Raw genomic sequence first — 21090 nt, 5'->3', positions numbered from 1 at the left:
ACTTTCAATGCAACAGCTCATACTTAAAACTATAAAGCTGTAAAAGTAGAAAATATGTTTATTCAAGATACTTCAAGAAATTAATTGCTGTTACGATTAAAAACATTTCTTCTTAGGATATGTATATAAAAATATTCTCAGACTTAAAGTTAAATAATTATGTTACAAGCAAAAGGAGTAAACATTTTTGTTATACAAAGCGAATAACGGAAATGAATTTATAAAAAAAGAGTACATATTTTTACGATATACAAAGTGTAACAATTAAAATTTTTTGCAGTTTGAACATGAGACTTGAACATTAGACTTGCAAGTCTAATTTCAATATGATGTTAAAATTTAACGCTTTTCTTATTAAACACAACTATAGTCGCCGGAAGATAAACGCTCGCTATAAACTAACGGAGGCTTAAAAGTTTTCAAAACTTGGTCCTCATTAACAACTTTGATTGAGTTTACTTTAAAAAGTTCGCATTTTGACGCGAATGTATTTATAATTTGTTATATATTAATTTAAGATAGCTTTATCAGGAATCCTATAATTTTCGAATGGTACGAACAAGTAATCTTCGTTATTACGCTCGATTTGCGGAGAACTGTCGAGTAACAAGAGGGATATAACAATAAATTCAATTAGTTGCGATTGGAACTATTTAAAAATATTTTTACAAGTGAAACACGGACGTCTTAAGTTTCGCTTGAACTGAAACGCAACCCTCTACCGCGTACGCGCACTGCGCCACGACCTTTAATGGGCGCAGCCTCCCTAGAACCCAATTACTCCCCCAACCTCGAACAGAGACTCTGTCCCTGGTTGACCTCGCTGAACGAACAGTCTTTCGACACTATTGTCGGACGCTGAGAAGAAAGTTTCATAGCAACAATGTAACATCGCGCATTGTTCGTGGCCGGGGCACGATTGAACAGTTTTTTCGCGAAGTCGGCGAGAAACGCGATAAGGGCTTGATGCATGTTTACTTTCCGAGTGTTGTTCATTCGTAAAGAAGGTTCCGTGTCTTCGAACGGTCTCTAAATGCTTCCCTGTCGCCCACCGAGCTTATTCCGCGGACGAGTGTACGATGTACCCTAAGCAGTACTCGGAAAACATCGGATAGACTGTGAAAAACTTCGAAACAGTTTTAATTAAATAATTGGCCTCGAATTCTGTCCACTTGAGACCGATTTAAAAGTATATTATACATCTATCATGATCATGTATACAGTCGCGGACGATCACATGGGCGATACCGAAATCGCACAGGTACTCCTCAGTTTTGCTATTACTAGTTTTGCTTTTGTTAACCTGTTAACTGTTTTGCTTCATTTTAAAAACTTGTACTTGTGTGCTTAATTATTTTTAAGCCGACGTTATTTTTGTGCATTTTTCATACTAAACCGCGCACTTTCTTAAATTTTATTTAGTAGCAAATACAAATTTTTTCCTTACACGATGAGTATACTCGTCATTAAACAAAAAAATGTCATCCTTCCATGAGAAGTGTACTCGACATAAACAATTAACAGGTTAAGATTATATATATATATATATATATATATATATATATATATATATATATATAAGTTATCTTTGTTTATTATTATTTCGAATTCTTTGGATTTTCAAGATTTCATTTATCTATTTACATCAATCTATTGAATAATAGATGTTTGTATTATTGGTTACAGGTGATAGCATTTATATGCGGGGTAATAGTGATATTGTTGATGATAATGGGTTTGGCTTCCACTGACTGGTTGATGGCATTAGGATGGAGACAGGGTTTATTTGCGCACTGCATTGAAGAGGGTGCACCTACACCATTGCCATTTAATATGCCAGATCCAGCTGGATGTTATCAGTCCAGAGATGCACGTATGTGAAACTTTCATAATAAAATTATGACTGTAAGATAGGAAAGTTGCTGTAATAATCTCTGTACGAAGTATACAATTGAAATTATGTTGGCATATGATTTAACAAAATCATAGTTAAACTTTTATATCAAAATCTATAAATTCAAATCAACTGAGATAATATTAGAGTAATTTAAGAGATATCAAAGTATTTTATTTATACTTTATACTTTTGTTATCATAATAATGATTAATGTAAAAATATAAAAGTAAAGGTGATGATAAAATACATATTAGCATGGTATGATGTTACTATTATTACATCTTTTTCTACTATAATTATTTAAATGTAATTAATCATATAAATATACTATTAGTTATTTATATTTTCGTATAAGTCTTCATTGTATAGTTACAATTCTTAACTGTTATTGAATTTCTTTTACAGCATATATAAAAGCAGCTGCTGCGTTATGCGTGGTCTGTTTATTATCAGACATTGCTGCAACAATTCTCACTGGACTTGGTTTAAGGTCACAAGATAATCGTGATAAACACAAATATTACAGATTCGCAGTCTTCTGCATGGGCTTTGCATGTGAGTACGACTTGTAAGTTAGTGAACATACCTATTTTGTAATACATATGTTACTGCAATCTTTTGTTTCAGTGGTATCACTATTAATAGCTTTGGTGATATATCCAGTATGTTTTGCTGCAGAGCTAAATCTCGGTGAGTCAGCTTTTCAACATGCAATTAGATCATCTAAAAATAATCTAATGATCTAAAGATGATTTATTCATTCTTACATGTTACAATAATAATTTATAAATTCTTAGGAAACCGAACAATGTGGGAGTTCGGTTGGGCATATGGAGTTGGATGGGGTGCAGCGATATTTTTATTTGGTGGAGCTGTGTTGTTGTTATGCGATAAGGAAAGTGAGGAGATTTATTACAAAGAAAGAAAGATTGTGCGTGACGATATTGGTGGTGGCGGTTCTATGATTGGTATGGGACATCATGGTGGACAAAGTGGGACGCAATTGGCCTAGTGGCATTGCTCCCTGCCCGACGTTGTTCTCTAGGTGATTAATTTTTTCTCTTTCTGTCCTCACATTTTTGATACATTCATGAAGGGACGTACACACACGTAAAAGAATGAATGGTTTTTATATGTAGTCTACTTGTTACACCAGCATATATTGGACTTAATTATCACTTCGATATAGGATGTATAAAAACATTCGATCGAATCCGTCAATCGGATGCTTGACGACAAAAGTATTTGCGACTTGACTGAGACTTTGATTAAATTCATTCATTTGTTACCAGTTTCCATTCTCTCATATCGACAATTTCGGGACCATTGCTGTTTTTGGTTTACACCATGATATTGTGTTTTATGTGCATTATACAATCGCAAGTATTTTTTATAGTGCCTTTACATTGTTTTTTTTTTAATTTTCTAACGATTTTTTACCATGGTAGCATTCACGCTGTGTTTCTAATCTAACGGATCAATTGATGATGGAATCGCGTTTATTGTTACTATCTAATTTCGTTAATGACGTAATGGCAAGTAACTTTCTTAACCTGGACTTTTGAATTTGCTAATGTTTTATACTTTTCTGTGCCTGCATTGACAGATCATTGGTTAACTTAAAAAGATATGGTTTCTGCTGCTTCAGAACAACATATATGTTAAATAAGTACTTAAAAGAATTTGATGTTTCATTGTTCTTGAAAATATAAATAAAAATATCGACAGCAAGCAGCTAAAAAAAGCATGCAAAAGGAATTAATAAGATTATAGAAAAAAAAAACACTGCCTCTTAATAGTGAAGTATAGATTATTGATTCTTACGTTTGTTTTTGCATAAAACGTGCAGCTTTGATTTAGTTATTATTTATTATATATTAGTATATTTTCTATATGTAGATGTACATATATACACATATCTCTCTCTATATATATAAATATTAGATGTTAGTAATTTATTGTTCGCTTTCATTTATTATTATTTTTTCTACTATAATTGAAAGTGATATTTGATTTAATAGAGTGATTTGCGTTCTTGTACCGATCAGTATGTTTGGTATAATATTATGATGTAACATTAACATAATGTTTATGACTTCTACTTCCATATATTCCGCAATGAATTTGGGCCAAAAATTGTTCTAAGTGTATTATTTTGTGATTACATATACGCACAGAAGTATATGAATAGAACTATGAAAATTCGAGTAAATTCAATGTCGACTTAATGAAAGCATTTTAAAAAAACCACATGCTTGGGCACACTTCGTCGATTAGTACAAATAAGATTTTTTTACTGATTACTGATTTATTGAAAATATATTACTGATCTATTTTTGAAAATGAATTTATTCTTTTTGTGTGAACATAAAGAATTATAAAGTTGCGCATTTATTGTGGTATAATTATGAATCAACGAGTGAGTCATTAATTGTTTAGTTATACCTGGTTGATTATTTCCATATTTTTTATACGTCGTCCTACAGTCTTCCTTTATTACTAATGGAAATACGAATATCTGTTTATCTATGAATCATGCAAATGCTACCTCCAAGAAATTTTGATTTCTTAAGCATAATTGTTTTCCGAATTATAAATACACGAATTTAGAGAAAGGTGGATGAAAAAAGCTAATGGGAAAACACTTCCCTGTTATTCTTCCAAACTGATGATACATAATTTCTAGAATTAGTTTTCCAGGAGATTAACTTCAGTTATTTCTCTATATACACTTTACATCATAAAACTAAGATTTTTAAATCATCATTTGTGTAAGGTATTCGTTTGACCTATTTTTGTAGTACCTTTTTTCCCAGACAGTATAAATGACCGAAATTCCGAAAAGCATTTAACGAAACGTTCGAAAAACAATAGTGCAAATTAAACTATGTACAAAGCTGGTATGAATTTTCACAATGGTCTGTAAAGGTTGTCAGTACTTCCAAAATATTTTCATTTCGCAGAAAGGAAAGAGTTAGTACGTGTCATATCGACAGTAATTTTATGAAATTATTGACAATTTAAAAAAAAACATGTATGCAATGTGAGAGCTGACGTATGTACGCGCTATGAAGTTTCCAATGATATTTTCAGTACCCCAACACGCAAAAATGTTGGAAAGTTCATTGAATGTGACTGAACAAAGATACAATTTCTAGTAGTATCATACATTTCATAGTGACTACTCTTGTTCAGTGGTCATTCCTTCTTCCTTTCTTCTTTTTCAATCATTCGAATCAAACAAAGATTTATGATTTTTATCCATTATCTGTAGGGAGAAGTTTTTTTAACTTCCCTAAAAATAAAGTACATTTTAAGTTGAACACAAGCACTATATATTTAAGTGTGCGATGGAATAGAGGCAGCTCGGGCAGGTATTATCTATTATGTTATCTGCATTACATACGTGTACGTATATGTATATATAGGTATTTTATAAATACATGTAATAGAATGATACACTTGCAGTTACTGCGATACTCTTAAAGAAAAAAAAAAAAACAAGAGTCTTAATGGGAACGAAATTCATACATGCACTTCGTATAACGCGGCAGATCAATCATGCTTTCTGAGGGGAGGGAAAAAAGAACTTTATAAGATTAAGAATTGCAGTGCGTTTGATTCTTTGCCGTACACAGTCGATTTGCGCCTTTCGATTTTGATATGTGCTATTAATGACATAGAGTACTACGTAAGACTAAGTGTAACCGAGTATTGAAATGTGTTGAAAGCAGAACAAGTTAATCGTTGATACATTAATTAAGAAGTTTATGATATACAAAAGAGTATTATACATCAACAAAGAGAGGATTTAAGTGATTGTAAATTGAGTACAATAGTAATTGCATTCTACTTATCACCGGTAGTACTTGTTAAAAAGACTACATGAGGCTGGAATTAGAATTTTGGTATGTTAAGTAACAGTTTGAAAATGCGAATTGCTTGTGCAATGAAACCAGCGTTTAGAATTTGAATTTCATGGGCGGGTAGGTATACAACTTGCAACTGCCATGCATTAGAATTGTAGTATAGATACCAATCCATCGTTTTCTACTGTATTATCACAGAATAATATACAAATAATTTAGAAAGACATAAGATGATTGTGTAATTAAGTGATCATAGATATATTGTAGAATTAATAGAGCACCGTTCCAGAGTAAAAAATATCATGGTTATTTGTTGCGTGTACAAGTTTTCAAACAAAAAGTAGATTCTCTGTTGTGTACCTAACAACTGTCTTAATAAAAAAATAATATAATTATACAAAAACAGTAAGAACCGTACAATACTAGGAATATATTTTATTTTATCTTAATTCGCCTGCCATGTTAAAGAAATGGTATTGCTGTAATATTAAAGTTACGGATCTTCAAGAACACGACAGAGAAACTTATTGCGCCAGAGGATTGTTTTTATGATGGTTACTTCCTGATTTGTACATGGTAATAAGACATTACCCTGAAACGTTAATATAAAACAGTTAATAATTATTTACCATACACATGTTTGCAAACTAGAAAGTCTATTGTACGTAATAGGTTTGTAACAGCACACAAGGTAGATGAACATAATTTAGTCGATATTTACCAACAACATTTCATATTGTATACAGCGTGTCCGTGTTATCTGAGAATAGTCAAACATATCATACAGACTAAAACAAATAAAGAAACTGTTTCTACAAACGTACATTTTGATCGAGATGCATTACAAAATAAAAAAGAAAACAATTAAATTACCTTAGAAATCGTTCCTATCATTGTACATATAGGTACGAAAAACTACATAGGCTGTATAATGCTTCCCAATAAAGCAGAAACCTTGGAGAAATTTTTACGTATTATTAATCCCTTGTGAAATGTTTAGCTGCTCATAGATAACTAAGACACGCTATAGAATACATATCGTACTTATCCATGCATATCGTAGTAAATAGATGTCTCAGAAGATAGAGAACAAAGAAACTGTAAATTCGTTTCCCTCGTCGAAAATATTATAAAACGATACCAAGTGAAATTATACGAGAAAATTATTTATGCGCCATACTACAATGTAAACATATCTTAATATTGTACAAAGAATAAACTATACATCTGAAAACTGAAATCTATTCATTTCGATATTGTTTAAACGATAAAGTATAGAAACCAATTGTTTGGAATATTTTAATAGAATGTTATGAATTATTTCATTAAAGTTTTCTTGGAAACATTTGAAAAAATGCGGTTTATCAATAACGTTTTCGCAATGAAATTTTTTCTTGTATATAGGATAAAATTAGAGGGAATTGAATAAGATGTCGTTCATTTTTAAATAATTATTAATATTCAGCAATATAGAGCGATACAAAGAGTGAAAAATTAACGTACTGAAGAGGGCCTGCGAACGCTAAACGCAACAAAATTTTCTCAGACTCGTATATAAACAATGACACAACGCTACGACGACGATTTTAAGTAATAAATACATGTGTGCACGTGTGTTCAAATGGTGTGTGCGTGTACGTACATGTAACAAAGTATTGCTGAATAATTATCTCTCGTGTGTGTTTCTATCATCTGTATAAATACAAAATAAGATTACATATGTATATTTATATATATATGTATATATAAATATATATAAACCTAAGAAACAGAAAAAAGGTAGTGTACAAAATAGAAATCTATTTCCAGAATTCATTACGATATAAAAATCAATTTTCCTCGGAAAAATATATACATGTACACGCAGACTCTCGTTCGTCCATGCCGATTGCGGAAAACTTAACAAGCACATTTGCGACAAAACTACGATATACTTCTCTCACTGGGTAACTGACATTAAATTTTATCACGCCCCGTTTCCAATTCACCTCTTATCATCACTCGTTCTATCACAAAAATAGAGAACTGACAACATGACGTGATCATTGATCGATACATTGTTCATTTACGCCTTTTTGCCAATTCTTCCTCCCGCAGAGAAATTATTTTATCGCGTTCGGCAGTAAAATATATGTATCAAAAATGTTCAACGTGCTAACGCTTATAAAAGATATAAAATATCTTACGCACCATCGAGAAATGCTATTACATACTAAATGATTTGCATCATTAACATCATTTGATTGATAAAGAGATATTTTCCCATTGTAAACGATTCAAACTAAACTTTCTATCTATTTGTATCTGTCTCATTCAAATGAACTTGTTAATCCTCTCTTCCACTCTCTCTTTCTCTATTCCCCACTCTCCCTCCCTTTCTCTGATTAAATATATATGTTGTTTTTAAATTTTTTTCTTTTCCATATAGATACAAGAAAAAAATTAAAAAATAATGCTCGATATTGTCAGAGACTCTCCGTGCGCTAGTCAAGGCTAATATTATTAAACGAATAAATCACAGGCACTGCTCTGTGTTGTTTGGTTTTTCCTTCGTGTGCAAAAAGGAGCCATTTATACTTTCGTAACGAGATTCGGAACGAAAACATGAAACGCTTAAAAAGAATTCAATCGTCTTCTTTCTCGATTCGAAATGTCCTGCGTATAAACCGTAAGGCAACGTTTCACTATTTACCTATCTTACAAACTCATGTATACTGTGTGTGTTTCTGTGCGTGTATATGATGTGTATGTCGCCACATGTACGCCACCGAGCAAATAAAACTCGGAACATTGAATCTTTTTAAGTCAGAGCTAATCCATATACTTAAATTTTTTGTATTTTTACTAAAAATATTCTACTAAATATTGGGGCAAAACGAGGCTTCAATTCTGTTTTAGGGAAAACCGCTGCCTCAAGGTATTTCAATATTTAACTCGAAAGTAACATCACTCGTACACACGGCGAGGACTTAAACTTATACAAACGGATTGTAGGAAAATGATACAGTCTTTACTCGATATATGTTCCAAATATCTAGCCGATAAAAGTCCCAGAACTATCGCCAATGCCGCGGGGTATACCCCGTGAGAGGCCAAGAATCTTCGCTGGCCTTTTCTACATTCGGCAGTGTATCAAAGAATAGTATCTTCTAGCCGATATATATCTCTGGGTAGACCCGTGTTGTGGGTATATATCGTGTAAACACTGTACGTACACTTTTATTTTACAAGAAAGATCACCCAACTCGAAAATCTTGATCGAAATGAAACTTTGTGAGTACATAGAGCACAATAGAATTTAAAAGAGTTGTAAAGGAAAAGTAAACAGAAGTTTACTCCTTCTTGTTGTAATGTTACTTTGATGTAATGACTTTAGTATGTTGAAATTGAAGTAAAAGCATTATAATTAAATTATATATGCACTTACATCATATACGAAAGTGAGAAACGTAGTAAAATATAAAGTACAATTAAATTCAGTGAAGAAACTTGTAGTTGAGTTTTTTACATATAATTATGTATGAATACAAAATAAGATCGAAGTTTAGATACCTTCACATTCTTTAGCTATTATTGGAAGAACAAAAGAAACGCAAAAGTGCGGAAGTGATTTCATTCCTTTAAGAAGATTATTGTATCATCTAAACAAAATTGTTTTTTGCACACATCGTTATGCACATACAAAGAAAATTTCATTAAATCTTGAATTTTTGAGTTAGATAGCTTCCTTTGTTAGTAATAGTATTTAAATATAGTCCAACTCGAAGAAATATTTAAATACTACTGTCGATATAACAATGTAATATTTTTCACTTTCACGCATATGCTCTGTACAAATATTTTCAACATTTACCAACTGTTTAGTTCATTCAGTTTGAGTTGGTCATTTAATCCACGCTAATCTTTGTTCTAATTTTTCTATTCTAAACTTGCACGATGATATAAATAAGGTATACGAGCATACACAGTAAAAGCAGTCTACTACAAAATATATGATCTCCTCAGCAAATGATGAAAGCGTATCTTATAAAATACAAAAACTGTTTTTTTTTTGTTTGTTTAAGAGAGCTATGCGAGAACTAGATCTTTACAGAGTCATGATACGGACACGCGTCCGTGTCTCGGTGTAACTTCATTTCATCGTAGTTTCGAAATAATTCTCAGTGAACACCTGACTTAAAATCGCGCTACGTAATCAACGAATCCCTATCCAGTATCCGTATTACTTAAAAAGATACACATCAGTTCAACAACATTATTTGGTCCTAATTGCCGACAAACATTACCGTTACCGACATTGAGAGTAGCATGTCTATCCGTATTGACGCAGGCGGGACGTTTGGTCTAGCATAACTGAGTATCATAACTTCATTTCCCACAGCACGATGTGGGCGTCGTTACTGTTTGGATCTTTGAACGTGTAACCGGACTTCGATCCTTTGTCGGCAACAGACTGAGCGTTCGGTTGTCTCCAATTAACATACCCTCTGCCGCCCATTAATGTCAGGACCGTCCGTTTAGGTTGTTCTATTTGCTGGAGAGTTTTGTTTATCTTTTTCCCGTTAGGCTTCAAATTGTTAGACGCCGGCATAGCCTCCGTCAGTGACTGTCCTATGCTACTGTTCGGTGTCGGCGTTTCGTACGGTCCGTTTCGACTAGCGGTGCTACTGTTGCGAGACAATTTACCAGTTTTCAAGGAAATATTCTCCTCGGAACCGGAAGACGTATACAGAGAACTGGCGTGCGAGTCTACGGACCAATTGGACAAGTCCAAGGACCTAGGCCTGGTAATTTTCATCTTCAGTCTACGGTCTAAAGTACTAACTTTATTTGGTATGGCTGCTAGCTCTGGATCGCTCCTCCTTAAGGACTCGTAAATTGGATCAATGCCAGAGCTGTTTTCGTTCTCGTAATCCTTAACGTACATCAGTTCCCCGTACAGACCGTAAACATCGCAGTTCTCGCCGGAACTCTGTGACCCGGATATTGAACTGGATAAGAATCCACCACCGGAACCGAGACCTCTTGGAAGTGTCTTTGAGCCCCTGTATTCGTATTCCTTGCTCCGTTTCCGTCTCAACATTACTGGGCTGCTCGCTAATTGTTGCTTTAGCTTCACTATGCTATTCGACATGGAAGAGTCTAAGCTCGCCCTGTCTCTGCTACTCCTGCTGCTGCTATCAGTTTCTTTATTTCGTAACTGTACGGTTTCCTCGTCGGCGATTTCATCGTTTGTGCAGTTTAAGGTATTCTTATGATTCTGAATAGCTAGCAAGAAGGTGATGGGGCCGAAGTGAGCATGGTAAGATATATTCACACGGCCACTGATAATGGGTACTCCTTCCAAGCGAGGAAGTGGAATAGTTAAGCTTATGCCTACGTTTGTGCCAACCCAGAGAAGACCTTTACACGCTAACAGCGCTGTTACCGTAACCGTGGTCTGATTGTTGTTCAGATTATCGCCACAGGAGTTCGAGGTATTATTCGATCTGGTCACTTTTAGGACGTTCGACGCTATGTTGATGTCTTGGAGGTGTTTGAATGTTTCAGTGTGGTACAAACACACGGTACTCGAGTTCTTTAAGGCGACCCAGAGGCCTACTCCAGAATGAGCCATCAATTTCACGTTGCCAACGTGTTCGTGTTGAGCGCTGAAGCTTTTCGTGATATCACCGGTAACCCCGCTGAGCACCCATACCTTTTTACCACAGGCGGCATAAACGGAAGCGTTGATCGGCATTAAGCAAGACACGGGTTCGCTACCCAAGGTTATCACATGTGGCTCTCTAAGGTTCCAGGTACCATCCATTTGTCTCCTAAAGAGCAAGAGCAGACCAATTCCCAGAGCGACGAAAACGTTATCGCAGTGGTACTTGATTTGTATCACTGGTCCTGATACGGCATAGTTGCCGAGTTCCTCTTGTTTCTCTGGTTCGGAGGCAGCGTAGACGATGATCTTGCGGGAATCCGTGCCCATCCATATTAGATCATTCGACAGTGATAATGATTCAGATGAGACACCTTTTACGAATTCTATAGCAGCTACTCTGGTTTCTATCAAGTCGAATGACGTGATTTGCTTCAAGGATGTGGCAGAAGCTGTCGTCGACTGACCGAATATGGTCACGTGACTGGATATACCGTCTCCTGTGCAGATCCACAAGTAGCTTTGACTTCGACCACGGCGCCTGGTAGGCCGTGGATTTTGCGTGGTGTAGTAACAGCCGCAACGTACCTGAAAATTGTAGATTATAGAGCATTTCTATCACACGGGAAAATAAAACTGAAACTATTCCCAGATAACACCGTACTGTGCGTGCCTCACAAGTAGTCACTCGAGATGGCACAGAGGCAAGAGGGGTCCTCGCTTGCACCCAATGGTTTAGGCTTTGACGTCACACACTTTAGCCAATAATTCGGCTAGAACTGAAGTTCGTGTGGACTGACCCAATCGGACGGCTTACAGCCGCATTCCTGCCGAATTCCTGCCAAGTTACTTCTTGTGAGGCACGCAGGGTACACCCATAGGATGTCCGTTTCATGTTCAGTTTATGTTCGAATGTTCTACGTCCATTTCGGACATCCCAAAGACGTTCGCAAGATTTAGTAAATGTCATACGTTCTACGAAAGTCCATTTCTCAAGCCTTATGGATGTCCTTGGGATTTAAATTTCGTACGTTTTAGGAACGTCCATTTCTTATGTCTTACGCCTTTGCAGAAGGTTTTTAAAAGTTCCGTAAATGTCCAGTGAACTTTAATTTTTGGACGTTTTGATGTCGACACAACACGTCCTCAGCTCGTCTCATTATGTACGTTCCCTTTCTAGGGCATTCACAGAATACGTAACGAGAAAATGCAAATGACATATGGACTTTATCGAAATGTCCCCAGAACGTACAGAACGTTCGGTACGGATATACGTCGGATGTACATAAGATGTTTTTGTGTTATTTGAGTTTATCATGTAGTAATGTCTCACCTCTGTCTGATGTTGCGAATGGTACACCTGTTGCGAACTAACAAACAATGGCATCTTGGTCGATGGTCTTTGTTCTTGTTCAGGTACTTCCCAAGAAGGAGAATTATTTGGATCTAATGCTAACTGGGCTAACCTAAGCTCGGTTATCCAATCTTTCTTCACTAGAGGATTTTCTGTTTGAAAAGTATACATTTGTCCTTGCTTCGTTACTAGCTGCAGGCAACAACTATCTGCCCAAACCATATCCTCGTCCTTCTGTTGTATCGATAGTTGTATAGATTGGAGAATTTGTTTGGTCTTCTCTAACGTCATCCCCTGTACATGAAATGCGTATAGTAGAGTATACATTACATTCAAAATAAATTTATTTGACAAGCAGGTCAACAAGAACACGCTTTACGTATAATATATGTACATATATTCTCCGTACCTCGTATTTACCCTTCAGTTGTGCAACCAAATCACTTATCCTAGACATTACTTCGTAATCGTGCATAAGGTCATTCATTTCTACACAGAGATTGTCTGCACCTGCCTGTCCACATTCTCCACTTTTATCAGATTTCAGGCTGCCGCCTTTGTTTAGGCCAGCAGTCAATAGTCGACTTAACGTAGGCGAAGTACTTGTATCCTGAATCTAGAATGTTTGATTGTGTCATATTAATATTATTTTTGTTCCTCACTTTCCTACCGTAATTTGTTTGTGGGTGTCAAAGAAATGCACGAGAAACATGTAACAAGTTAATAAGGGGAGAACATAAGTTAAAAACATCATTTAATGTACCTCAATGTCTGATACAGGATACGTCCACTTCAAAGTGAGTCTTTCGCTTCCGCTGAAGTCCTCCGCGGATCGCGGTGTCACCGAAACGCACACCACCAGATCATTTAATAGTAGCAATCTTCGTCTTTTTGATTTTGTGATCATGCCATTTTGATTAAATTCCTGTAAGGAAAGTATGATAACGATTGTCATCAATGCAGGCAGATAACTTTAGGTTGTATTTTAACTTTTAAAAAATGTCTACCTACCAACTGTGTCACGTTATCTTCTCTTATGAGATACCTGGACGAAGATGAAAGAGGACGATGAGACAATTTTCCAGACACGTGTCGTAGCATTTCTTTGAACGCCTGGAATTGTTCCGCCTCGCGTTTCCTTTCGTTTAACATCTCCGCTAGACTTTCTAGTTGGGTCAACGCTAATTGCAACGACATCCTATCGTGGTGTCCTTGCGGCGTGTGTTTCAGTAAGTCCTAGTCAAATTTTATATTATTTTAATGCGACCATCGTGGAAGAGAACAAAATACAGTGTTTACTTGATATATGTCCAAAACACGGGTCTAGCCACGGACATACATCGGTCAGGAGATACTATTCTTTGATCCACGCTAAGCGTAGAAAAGGATAGCGAAGCTCTAGAGGCAACCGAGGTCTCTTGAGCTCCTTGGTCGCTTACGAGGTATACCCCGCAGAAGTGGGGATAGTTCTGGGACTTTTATCGGCTAGGCATTTGGGACATATAGAGTAAACGCTGTACTGACTCGCCGTGGTACTCACTTGTAGGAATAATATAAATTGTGGAAACCTCTGAACGGGTTTAACCATTAGTCCAAAAAAGGACAATCTGTCGTGTGCACTTATTTGTTTCACCTGTAACGGAAAAGCAATTAGAATGTTAAATATGCTAGTACTAATGTAATGTCTCTATATTTTGGATCTGTTTCTTAATTAAATTTCAGATTGAAAATTAATTATTTGCCCTACTACACTTAAATATTTTAACAGATTATTCTAATCAAAAGTAATATAATTTCCATTGTCCTTCATTTTACTACTATTAATTATTGCATTATTGTAACTCATTTACATATTTGTATCAATTCTTGCAGATATGTTCCATACCTATATAATCCTCTTTAATATTGTTATTTACACTAATAGTATTATGTAGAAGCATTACAAATATTTCTTTTAATATTTGTTTGTCTTGTTAGTTATACAGGGTGTTCACGCTGTTACTAACCAGCGTTCTTTTTTGCAAGCAATACTGTTTTTTAGTATCATATGAAAGCGCGTGTCAAAACAAATTCATTTGTATACGACACAATGACCTTCAAGGTCCTCGGAGGTCAGAAATGGAAGAAATATTTCGAATTTGTTAGTATTTTCCAATCCCGTTCTGTTATAAACTTTTAATAAATTTGTGGGTGATTTGTGAGTGCTAGTTTAGTAACCAAATATATCGGATTGTTTTTTTTCGTAGTCGTGAAGCTTACATTCGTATTTTTCATTAGAACGATTCTACTGATTTAGCTAAATTAACCCAGCGGTTAGAAACAAAAAACTAAAATAATTTTATTTGAATATTATATTCATTTTATTTTTATGAATTGGTGTAAGTGTTAGTGGAAGCGGTTCCAAATATAGTTCAGTATTAAACGAGTACTAAATGCGAACAAGCGGACGGGCTCGACTGTAATCAGGTATCACTTCACACCCAACTAATCACACCTGCTGTTAATGGTTCATGTGTCTACCTTGAAGAAGTCAGCAAGCGCAGTCTTTCGTTTCGACTCTTGTTTAGCCAAGTCCATGGCTACCGAGAAATTATTTATGAAGCCGCTGTAGATATCTAGCACGATCGCTTTGCTAAAGCTGGCCACGAAAACGTCGCCCAGCTTCTCGTCTTTGTCCCATGAACGGACGCATTCCGCAAGCGCGATTCTGAACAACGTGTGGCACTGCAGAATCTCCGGCAATCTATGAAACAGTGTTGCTATTTTTCCTTGGCTCAATATAGGCGGCGAGGACTCCTCTAAAGGTTTCTTGTAATCCTGTAACAGGGAAATAGCTGTAATCGAACGAGAAAGAAAAGAGCAGTTTCAGATTCTCTGGATAACGAGCATCGAAACTCGATAGATAGACTCGGCGGTTCGATACGTACGTTTACTAGCCTCTGCAACGTCGACACATAACCATTCTCTGAATGCACTATGGCTGCCACTATGTGTCTGCGTTTCAGCTGCTGCGGAGTTAAATTCGGAGGTGTCGGTGGCAGTGCCGGTGGTGTTTGACGACGTTGCTGCATGCATTGAAACTGCACCATCGCACTGTTCTCCTCTTCGACCTGGAAGAAATCCGAATTAGTATAATGGGAAGCCATTCTAAATACAATGTGATTTTCGTATCATACTTTTGGAGAATGAAATGTAAAAAAAACATTAGTGTTTTATATATTTTCCTCAATTTTCTACAACTTGTAGAATGGCAAATAGAAGATAAATGGTTAAGATTGTGTCTTTGTACTTTGTTTACTTTGTGGCCTAATAGAATTCAAAGTCATGTGACTTATAATCACATGTTATATATTGTTTTTTACTTCATTTATCTATAACAAAAAAAGAAATCATTGTCTTATTTATGTTGTACAAATCATATCTTTCAACAAACGAAATTTAAACTGTGTTTTGTTTCTTAACACTTTATATAAGAAAGGAAGCCTTTTAACGATTGTGCTGCATTTGAAAGAGGTTGAATAATTTTCTTCTAAATAGTAACCCTAAAAGAAATTAGAATAACAGACCTATCACTACTGAGAATACTTTTAAAAAACTTCTCACTTGGTAGTACCTGATTTTTATTTCTAAATTTTTTAATATAAACTGCTAAGTTGCCATCGATAGATAAAGTATTAAAAATTTAACGTATTTAACGTACATTATCAGTCAGTGTTAATCTTGTTGTTGATAAAAAATTGTTTGTGACACATGCACAAAAAAAATCCCTTTCAGTGTATGTAGGGACAAAAATGTACAATACAGTGTTTACTCGATACACGTTTGCTCAAAACACGGGTCTACCCAGGGACATATATCGGCCAGGAGATACTATTCTTTGATCCACGCCGAGCGTAGAAAGGGACTATGGGGTAGAGGGGGTTTATGGCCCTTTACGAGGTATACCCCGCGGCAGTGGGAATTGTTCTGGGACTTTTATCGGCTAGGCATTTAGGACATAAGTGTGTTCCACGAACTGTGTCCACCTGAAATATTTTGGTCATATTCAACAATACGCGAAAATGTTTGAAATAAAAGTTATAGGATTTAAAGCAATTACCAATACACTAATCGTAGTTTTTTCACAAGTGGACGGGTAAAGGAGATACAAAGGTAACTTTAATTTTTCTAAATGGAATGACTTACTTGTTATATTGCATTTCGATATAATAATAAATCCTATCGAAACGGTAAGTTTTAGGATAAATGTACTGTAGTACTTTTTTATTCAGAATTTACTATTCCATCAAAATCACGCATTAAAAATATGCTATTCCGTTAAAAAAAACGAAAGTGATCTTCGCATCTCCTTTACGCGTCCACTTGTCAGAAAACTGCTATTACTATATTATTGCTTTAAATCCTATAACTTTTATTTCAAACATTTTCGCGTATTGTTGAAAATAACCAAAATATTTCAGGTGGACTGAGTTTGTGGGACACACTGTATATAGAGTAAACACTGTATTGACAATAGCCATTTTTCTTGATTCCCATTATTTACTTGCCAAATCGAGAAAGAAAATAATGAGTTCTGTGAGACTGGACTGGAGACACAAACTCATGTCTGAATGCACGTTTTATCAATTTTTCTGGATGACAAATAATAATGTTTCTTATCGTTTGGGAATATCTTTAATGAAGAAGAAGGTTCGAAACAATGGCTGACGTAATTACTTCGCAGAGCTGTGGCATCTGAGGAGTCTTGATCGGACTCGTGAGAGAAACTGTGTCCGACGAGTCGACGTCGTACTGTTGCGTCGAACCCCGTCGGATGCTGAACCATCTTGAGAGCCTTCCGTGGTTCCCAGGCGAGTCTAATGGGTCAGCGTTATTCATTCGCATATTCTGCGACCTCCACTTGTCGCAGAGTGTCCTTGCTTTGTGCAACGTGCTCCTTAACTGGCAGTTACTTCTGCAACAAATTGGTCGTTACATTAATTGCAAATACAGACGGAGCAACCACAGGTGAACCAAAGCAACTGACAAATTCTTTCTGAACCAATGAAACCAAACAGCATAATATTTAGAATCGCTCTTGCTAATTATTGGGTCGATGTAAGAGATATTATTAGTGCTATTTTAATAATACCAATTACATAACTGACGATACACTGGAAAATTTCAATACCATAACTTCATCAAACATTTTTTATAATTACACTTCGGATCTTTATGCAAAATCAAATGTTTGTGTATCAATTGAAATATAAATATATATTTTTCACTAATAATTTTAATGTAGTGAAAGTAATATATGAATACTCTTAGTCTTCTAAACGTTTCACTGTTTTAAATTACATTAGGGTAAGGGACCCAATTGATGTGCCTACATTAATTATACTTAATTTTAAAGCACAATGCATATTTAAAAAAAGAGATATTCAATTTTTTCACAGAAATCAGTTAATATGTAAGTTTATGTACGTCTGTTTTAATATTCGTTATGCTTTCAAAATAAGTATAATTAATATAGGTGCAGTAATTGGTACCCCCACAGTAATTGGGTGTTTTACCCTATTCATTTTTGTCATAAATGCATATAATCCGAAGTTTCGCTATAGTTTAATAGCAATTAGTACGTTCGCTACAAATATTGGTTTTGCCGTCTTCCTTCTTAACACTTTGGCGTCGGGTATTTATACTGACTCACTGAGTGAAAACGCGGGCGAAACATTAAGTAAGATGATATTACGTAGACATTGAAAAAACTTGCTGTAATCGCTTATATACTAACTTGTATTAGTACCCTAAACAGCTGGTAGGTGAAAAACGTATTTTTACGCGTCCCACTTACAATCAACGATTCATCAAATACGTATTGTTACGTGTCCCGACGTCAAAGTGTTCAAATGTTTCATTAACGTACTTCCTTCGTGAAATATTAAAACAATTTAAGCCACAGAAAGACATTGATTCTCTGAATTATTACGCTGTATACTATGGATTTAAACAAAAAACTGTACAAAATTAATTTGACTATCTTTAAGTAAATAACGGGATTGTGGACGTCACATATCTGTGACGCTGGTCGCGTACGTATTACACACGTTTTTGCAATGATAATTTCAAGAGAGCATCTCAATATTTGCCTTACGATTAGGTTGCGGATGTTTATCCATTTATCTAGACTGTTTGAGTATGCAAAATATAGCGCAGCATAGTTTATAAATAAAGTTTTTCGTAATTTTTAGACTTCTTCGAATACATAGAAATGTTGTATACAGATAATAAATTTCTGCTTGATCTCGACCCTTGGAAATGTATTTTTAGAAACTAGAAATTGCATTATACTTCCGTACGATATTTCATGTTTGACATTTATGAAATTCAATTCAATATCTAGCTCGATATTACAAGCCAAGCGGTTAAAACAGTTTCCACTGCAGAAAATCGATTTTAGATTAACATGTCAGTCTTCTTCAGAAGATAAGCGAATATCTGTTTTAATTCTACGGGGTGTTCCAAAAATGTTGCAATACGTTGAAAGGGGTGATTCCTGAGATCATTTTAAGTAACTTTTTCCTTTACAAAAAAGTTCTCCGTAATGTTTGTTAACGCACTCTGATTGGTCCGTATTTTTCGCTAATAACTCCTTAACAAAGCCGCAGAGAATATTTTCGCAAAGGAAAAAGTTACTGAAAATGATCTCAGGAATCATCTTTTCCAAGGAAGTACAACATTTTCGGGACACCCTGTATGAAAACTAATAACTCAATTGTTTCTGTCTTTTTTAAAACTACAACACACATGCCAGGAACATTTTATTTAGGTTTGCTTAATGATTTACTACAAACTTTTATAAAATGGATCTAATAGAAAAATACACTTGGATTTCTTTTTACACGGTGATTGCACGGTGATTCTTTCAGATTACGTACAAAAGAAATCTACTTTCTGCCTCCATTTAGTACACTTACTCTATGCGTTTCAGAGGGATTAAAAGAATAAACACAGCTGCAGTGTGTAATAATAAGGAAAACGTGCTAAAAGGTAATGACGCATGAAAACATCGTGTTATGAGAAACCCAGGTGTACTTACACATTGTGAATAGGTTTGAAAACTGAAGAGTTCTGTCGAGGTTTTCCACAAATCTGGAGATTTTCATAAAGATTTGCAGATTGCCAGGCTTCCATTGTGAAATATTCATTGTTTAGTCATATAGTCCGAGAAGAATGTACAAAATCTAATGTCTCGATATACATATGTGAACACTTCGGGACCAAAATGTCACTTATAGGGAGTTAACAAAATATCGACACCAGCATGTGTACGAGACAATATTAATTCCGTGATAAAAAATTTTTGTTTTTGATTATTTATTTATGAAACTGTTACTAACATATCTGTGACATTTTTCTGATTGAAATGACACCAAAAACGATGCAATTTGGATCATATTTACTTGTTTTATTCAGGATATAGTAGAATCTCGATTATCCGAACTAATCCGTAGAACAATCGATTAAATCTTTACTGATATGTGCAATGAATTGTGTTCTTCGTGTTGTGCAATGAATCATGTTGTTGCATATCTTCTATATCATGAACCATGGATTTAAATGTGGAACACGTAGGTATTTGGATAATGAAGAATTTAAATATGATCGGTTTGGATAATCGAGGTTCTACTAATTCGCCAATTGAACAAACAATTATACTCCGAATTAAGTCGAGTTTGGTTTCATTTTAATCAGAAAAATGTCACGACTTTGCCGGTAAAAGTTTCGTAACAAAAAAATTCAAGACGAAACAGCTTTCTCATTAGGTTAGTATTGTCTCGCTTTGTCCTTCAAGCAGTACAGTAATATCTCCGTAACTTTTGTACCCGATGTCGCCAGATTAAGACTTGTCTCCCACTCTACCCTTTCCCTTGTATTACGCTATTCCCCCACGCTTCCGCCGCGGGCCGGTCACGTGACGCGTTTCGTCTTTATCGTATATGTGTCACAATGTCACGTGACTAATCCGGTACTGGCAGAGAGAGGAGCTAACTGTATTCTCCTCAGTTCGAGTCAATTCCCTTGATCTTGCGACACTGGTCGTATCGTCGGGTCTGTTGAGCGACAGTTCTAGAAGAAGAGCTACATTCTTTATAGCGTACCGAGAAGTAGCGTGTAGAGAAGGTTAGCGATTGGACAAGAAAACGGGTTCGAGGTACGACCCTTCGATTCTTTGCTTCGGTTAAACCTAGGTTTTCACAGGAAATCAGAAATTTTTAACTTTTTTAATGTAATTCTGTAGATTTTGGCGAGAAAATGCCGAAAATCCAAGTTTCAATTC

The 21090-nt window shown here is 35.4% G+C and overlaps 2 protein-coding genes across 13 annotated transcripts in view; one reads left to right on the top strand and one right to left on the bottom strand.

Moving 5' to 3' along the window:
• LOC143355939 (transmembrane protein 47) overlaps positions 1–21090 on the top strand; it is a 40703-nt gene that overhangs the window by 1196 nt on the left and 18417 nt on the right. For 3 of the 7 annotated variants that reach the window (XM_076791199.1, XM_076791198.1, XM_076791197.1), the window contains exons 3-6: positions 1687–1873; positions 2303–2452; positions 2525–2587; positions 2695–4134. In XM_076791199.1, the coding sequence (XP_076647314.1) occupies positions 1687–1873; positions 2303–2452; positions 2525–2587; positions 2695–2909 (615 nt within the window). In that variant the 3' untranslated portion in view covers positions 2910–4134. Of the gene's footprint in view, positions 1–8; positions 1262–1686; positions 1874–2302; positions 2453–2524; positions 2588–2694; positions 4135–8194; positions 8316–21090 lie in introns of those variants that run through there. The other 4 variants (XM_076791196.1, XM_076791195.1, XM_076791194.1 and 1 more) reach the window with 3 other exon arrangements.
• LOC143355911 (rho guanine nucleotide exchange factor 10) overlaps positions 4200–21090 on the bottom strand; it is a 162360-nt gene continuing 145469 nt past the window's right edge. For all 6 annotated transcript variants that reach the window (XM_076791097.1, XM_076791098.1, XM_076791100.1 and 3 more), the window contains 9 exons: positions 17484–17721; positions 15695–15877; positions 15288–15584; positions 14308–14400; positions 13779–14003; positions 13531–13692; positions 13177–13383; positions 12747–13061; positions 4200–12001 (listed from right to left, as the gene is read on the bottom strand). In XM_076791097.1, coding sequence (XP_076647212.1) covers positions 10127–12001; positions 12747–13061; positions 13177–13383; positions 13531–13692; positions 13779–14003; positions 14308–14400; positions 15288–15584; positions 15695–15877; positions 17484–17721 — 3595 coding nt within the window. In that variant the 3' untranslated portion in view covers positions 4200–10126. The remainder of the gene's footprint in view (positions 12002–12746; positions 13062–13176; positions 13384–13530; positions 13693–13778; positions 14004–14307; positions 14401–15287; positions 15585–15694; positions 15878–17483; positions 17722–21090) is intronic.

The sequence above is a fragment of the Halictus rubicundus genome, chromosome 7, assembly GCF_050948215.1.
Source record: "Halictus rubicundus isolate RS-2024b chromosome 7, iyHalRubi1_principal, whole genome shotgun sequence".
NCBI lineage: Eukaryota > Metazoa > Arthropoda > Insecta > Hymenoptera > Halictidae > Halictus > Halictus rubicundus.
This window is presented reverse-complemented; position numbering and strand designations above follow the sequence as displayed.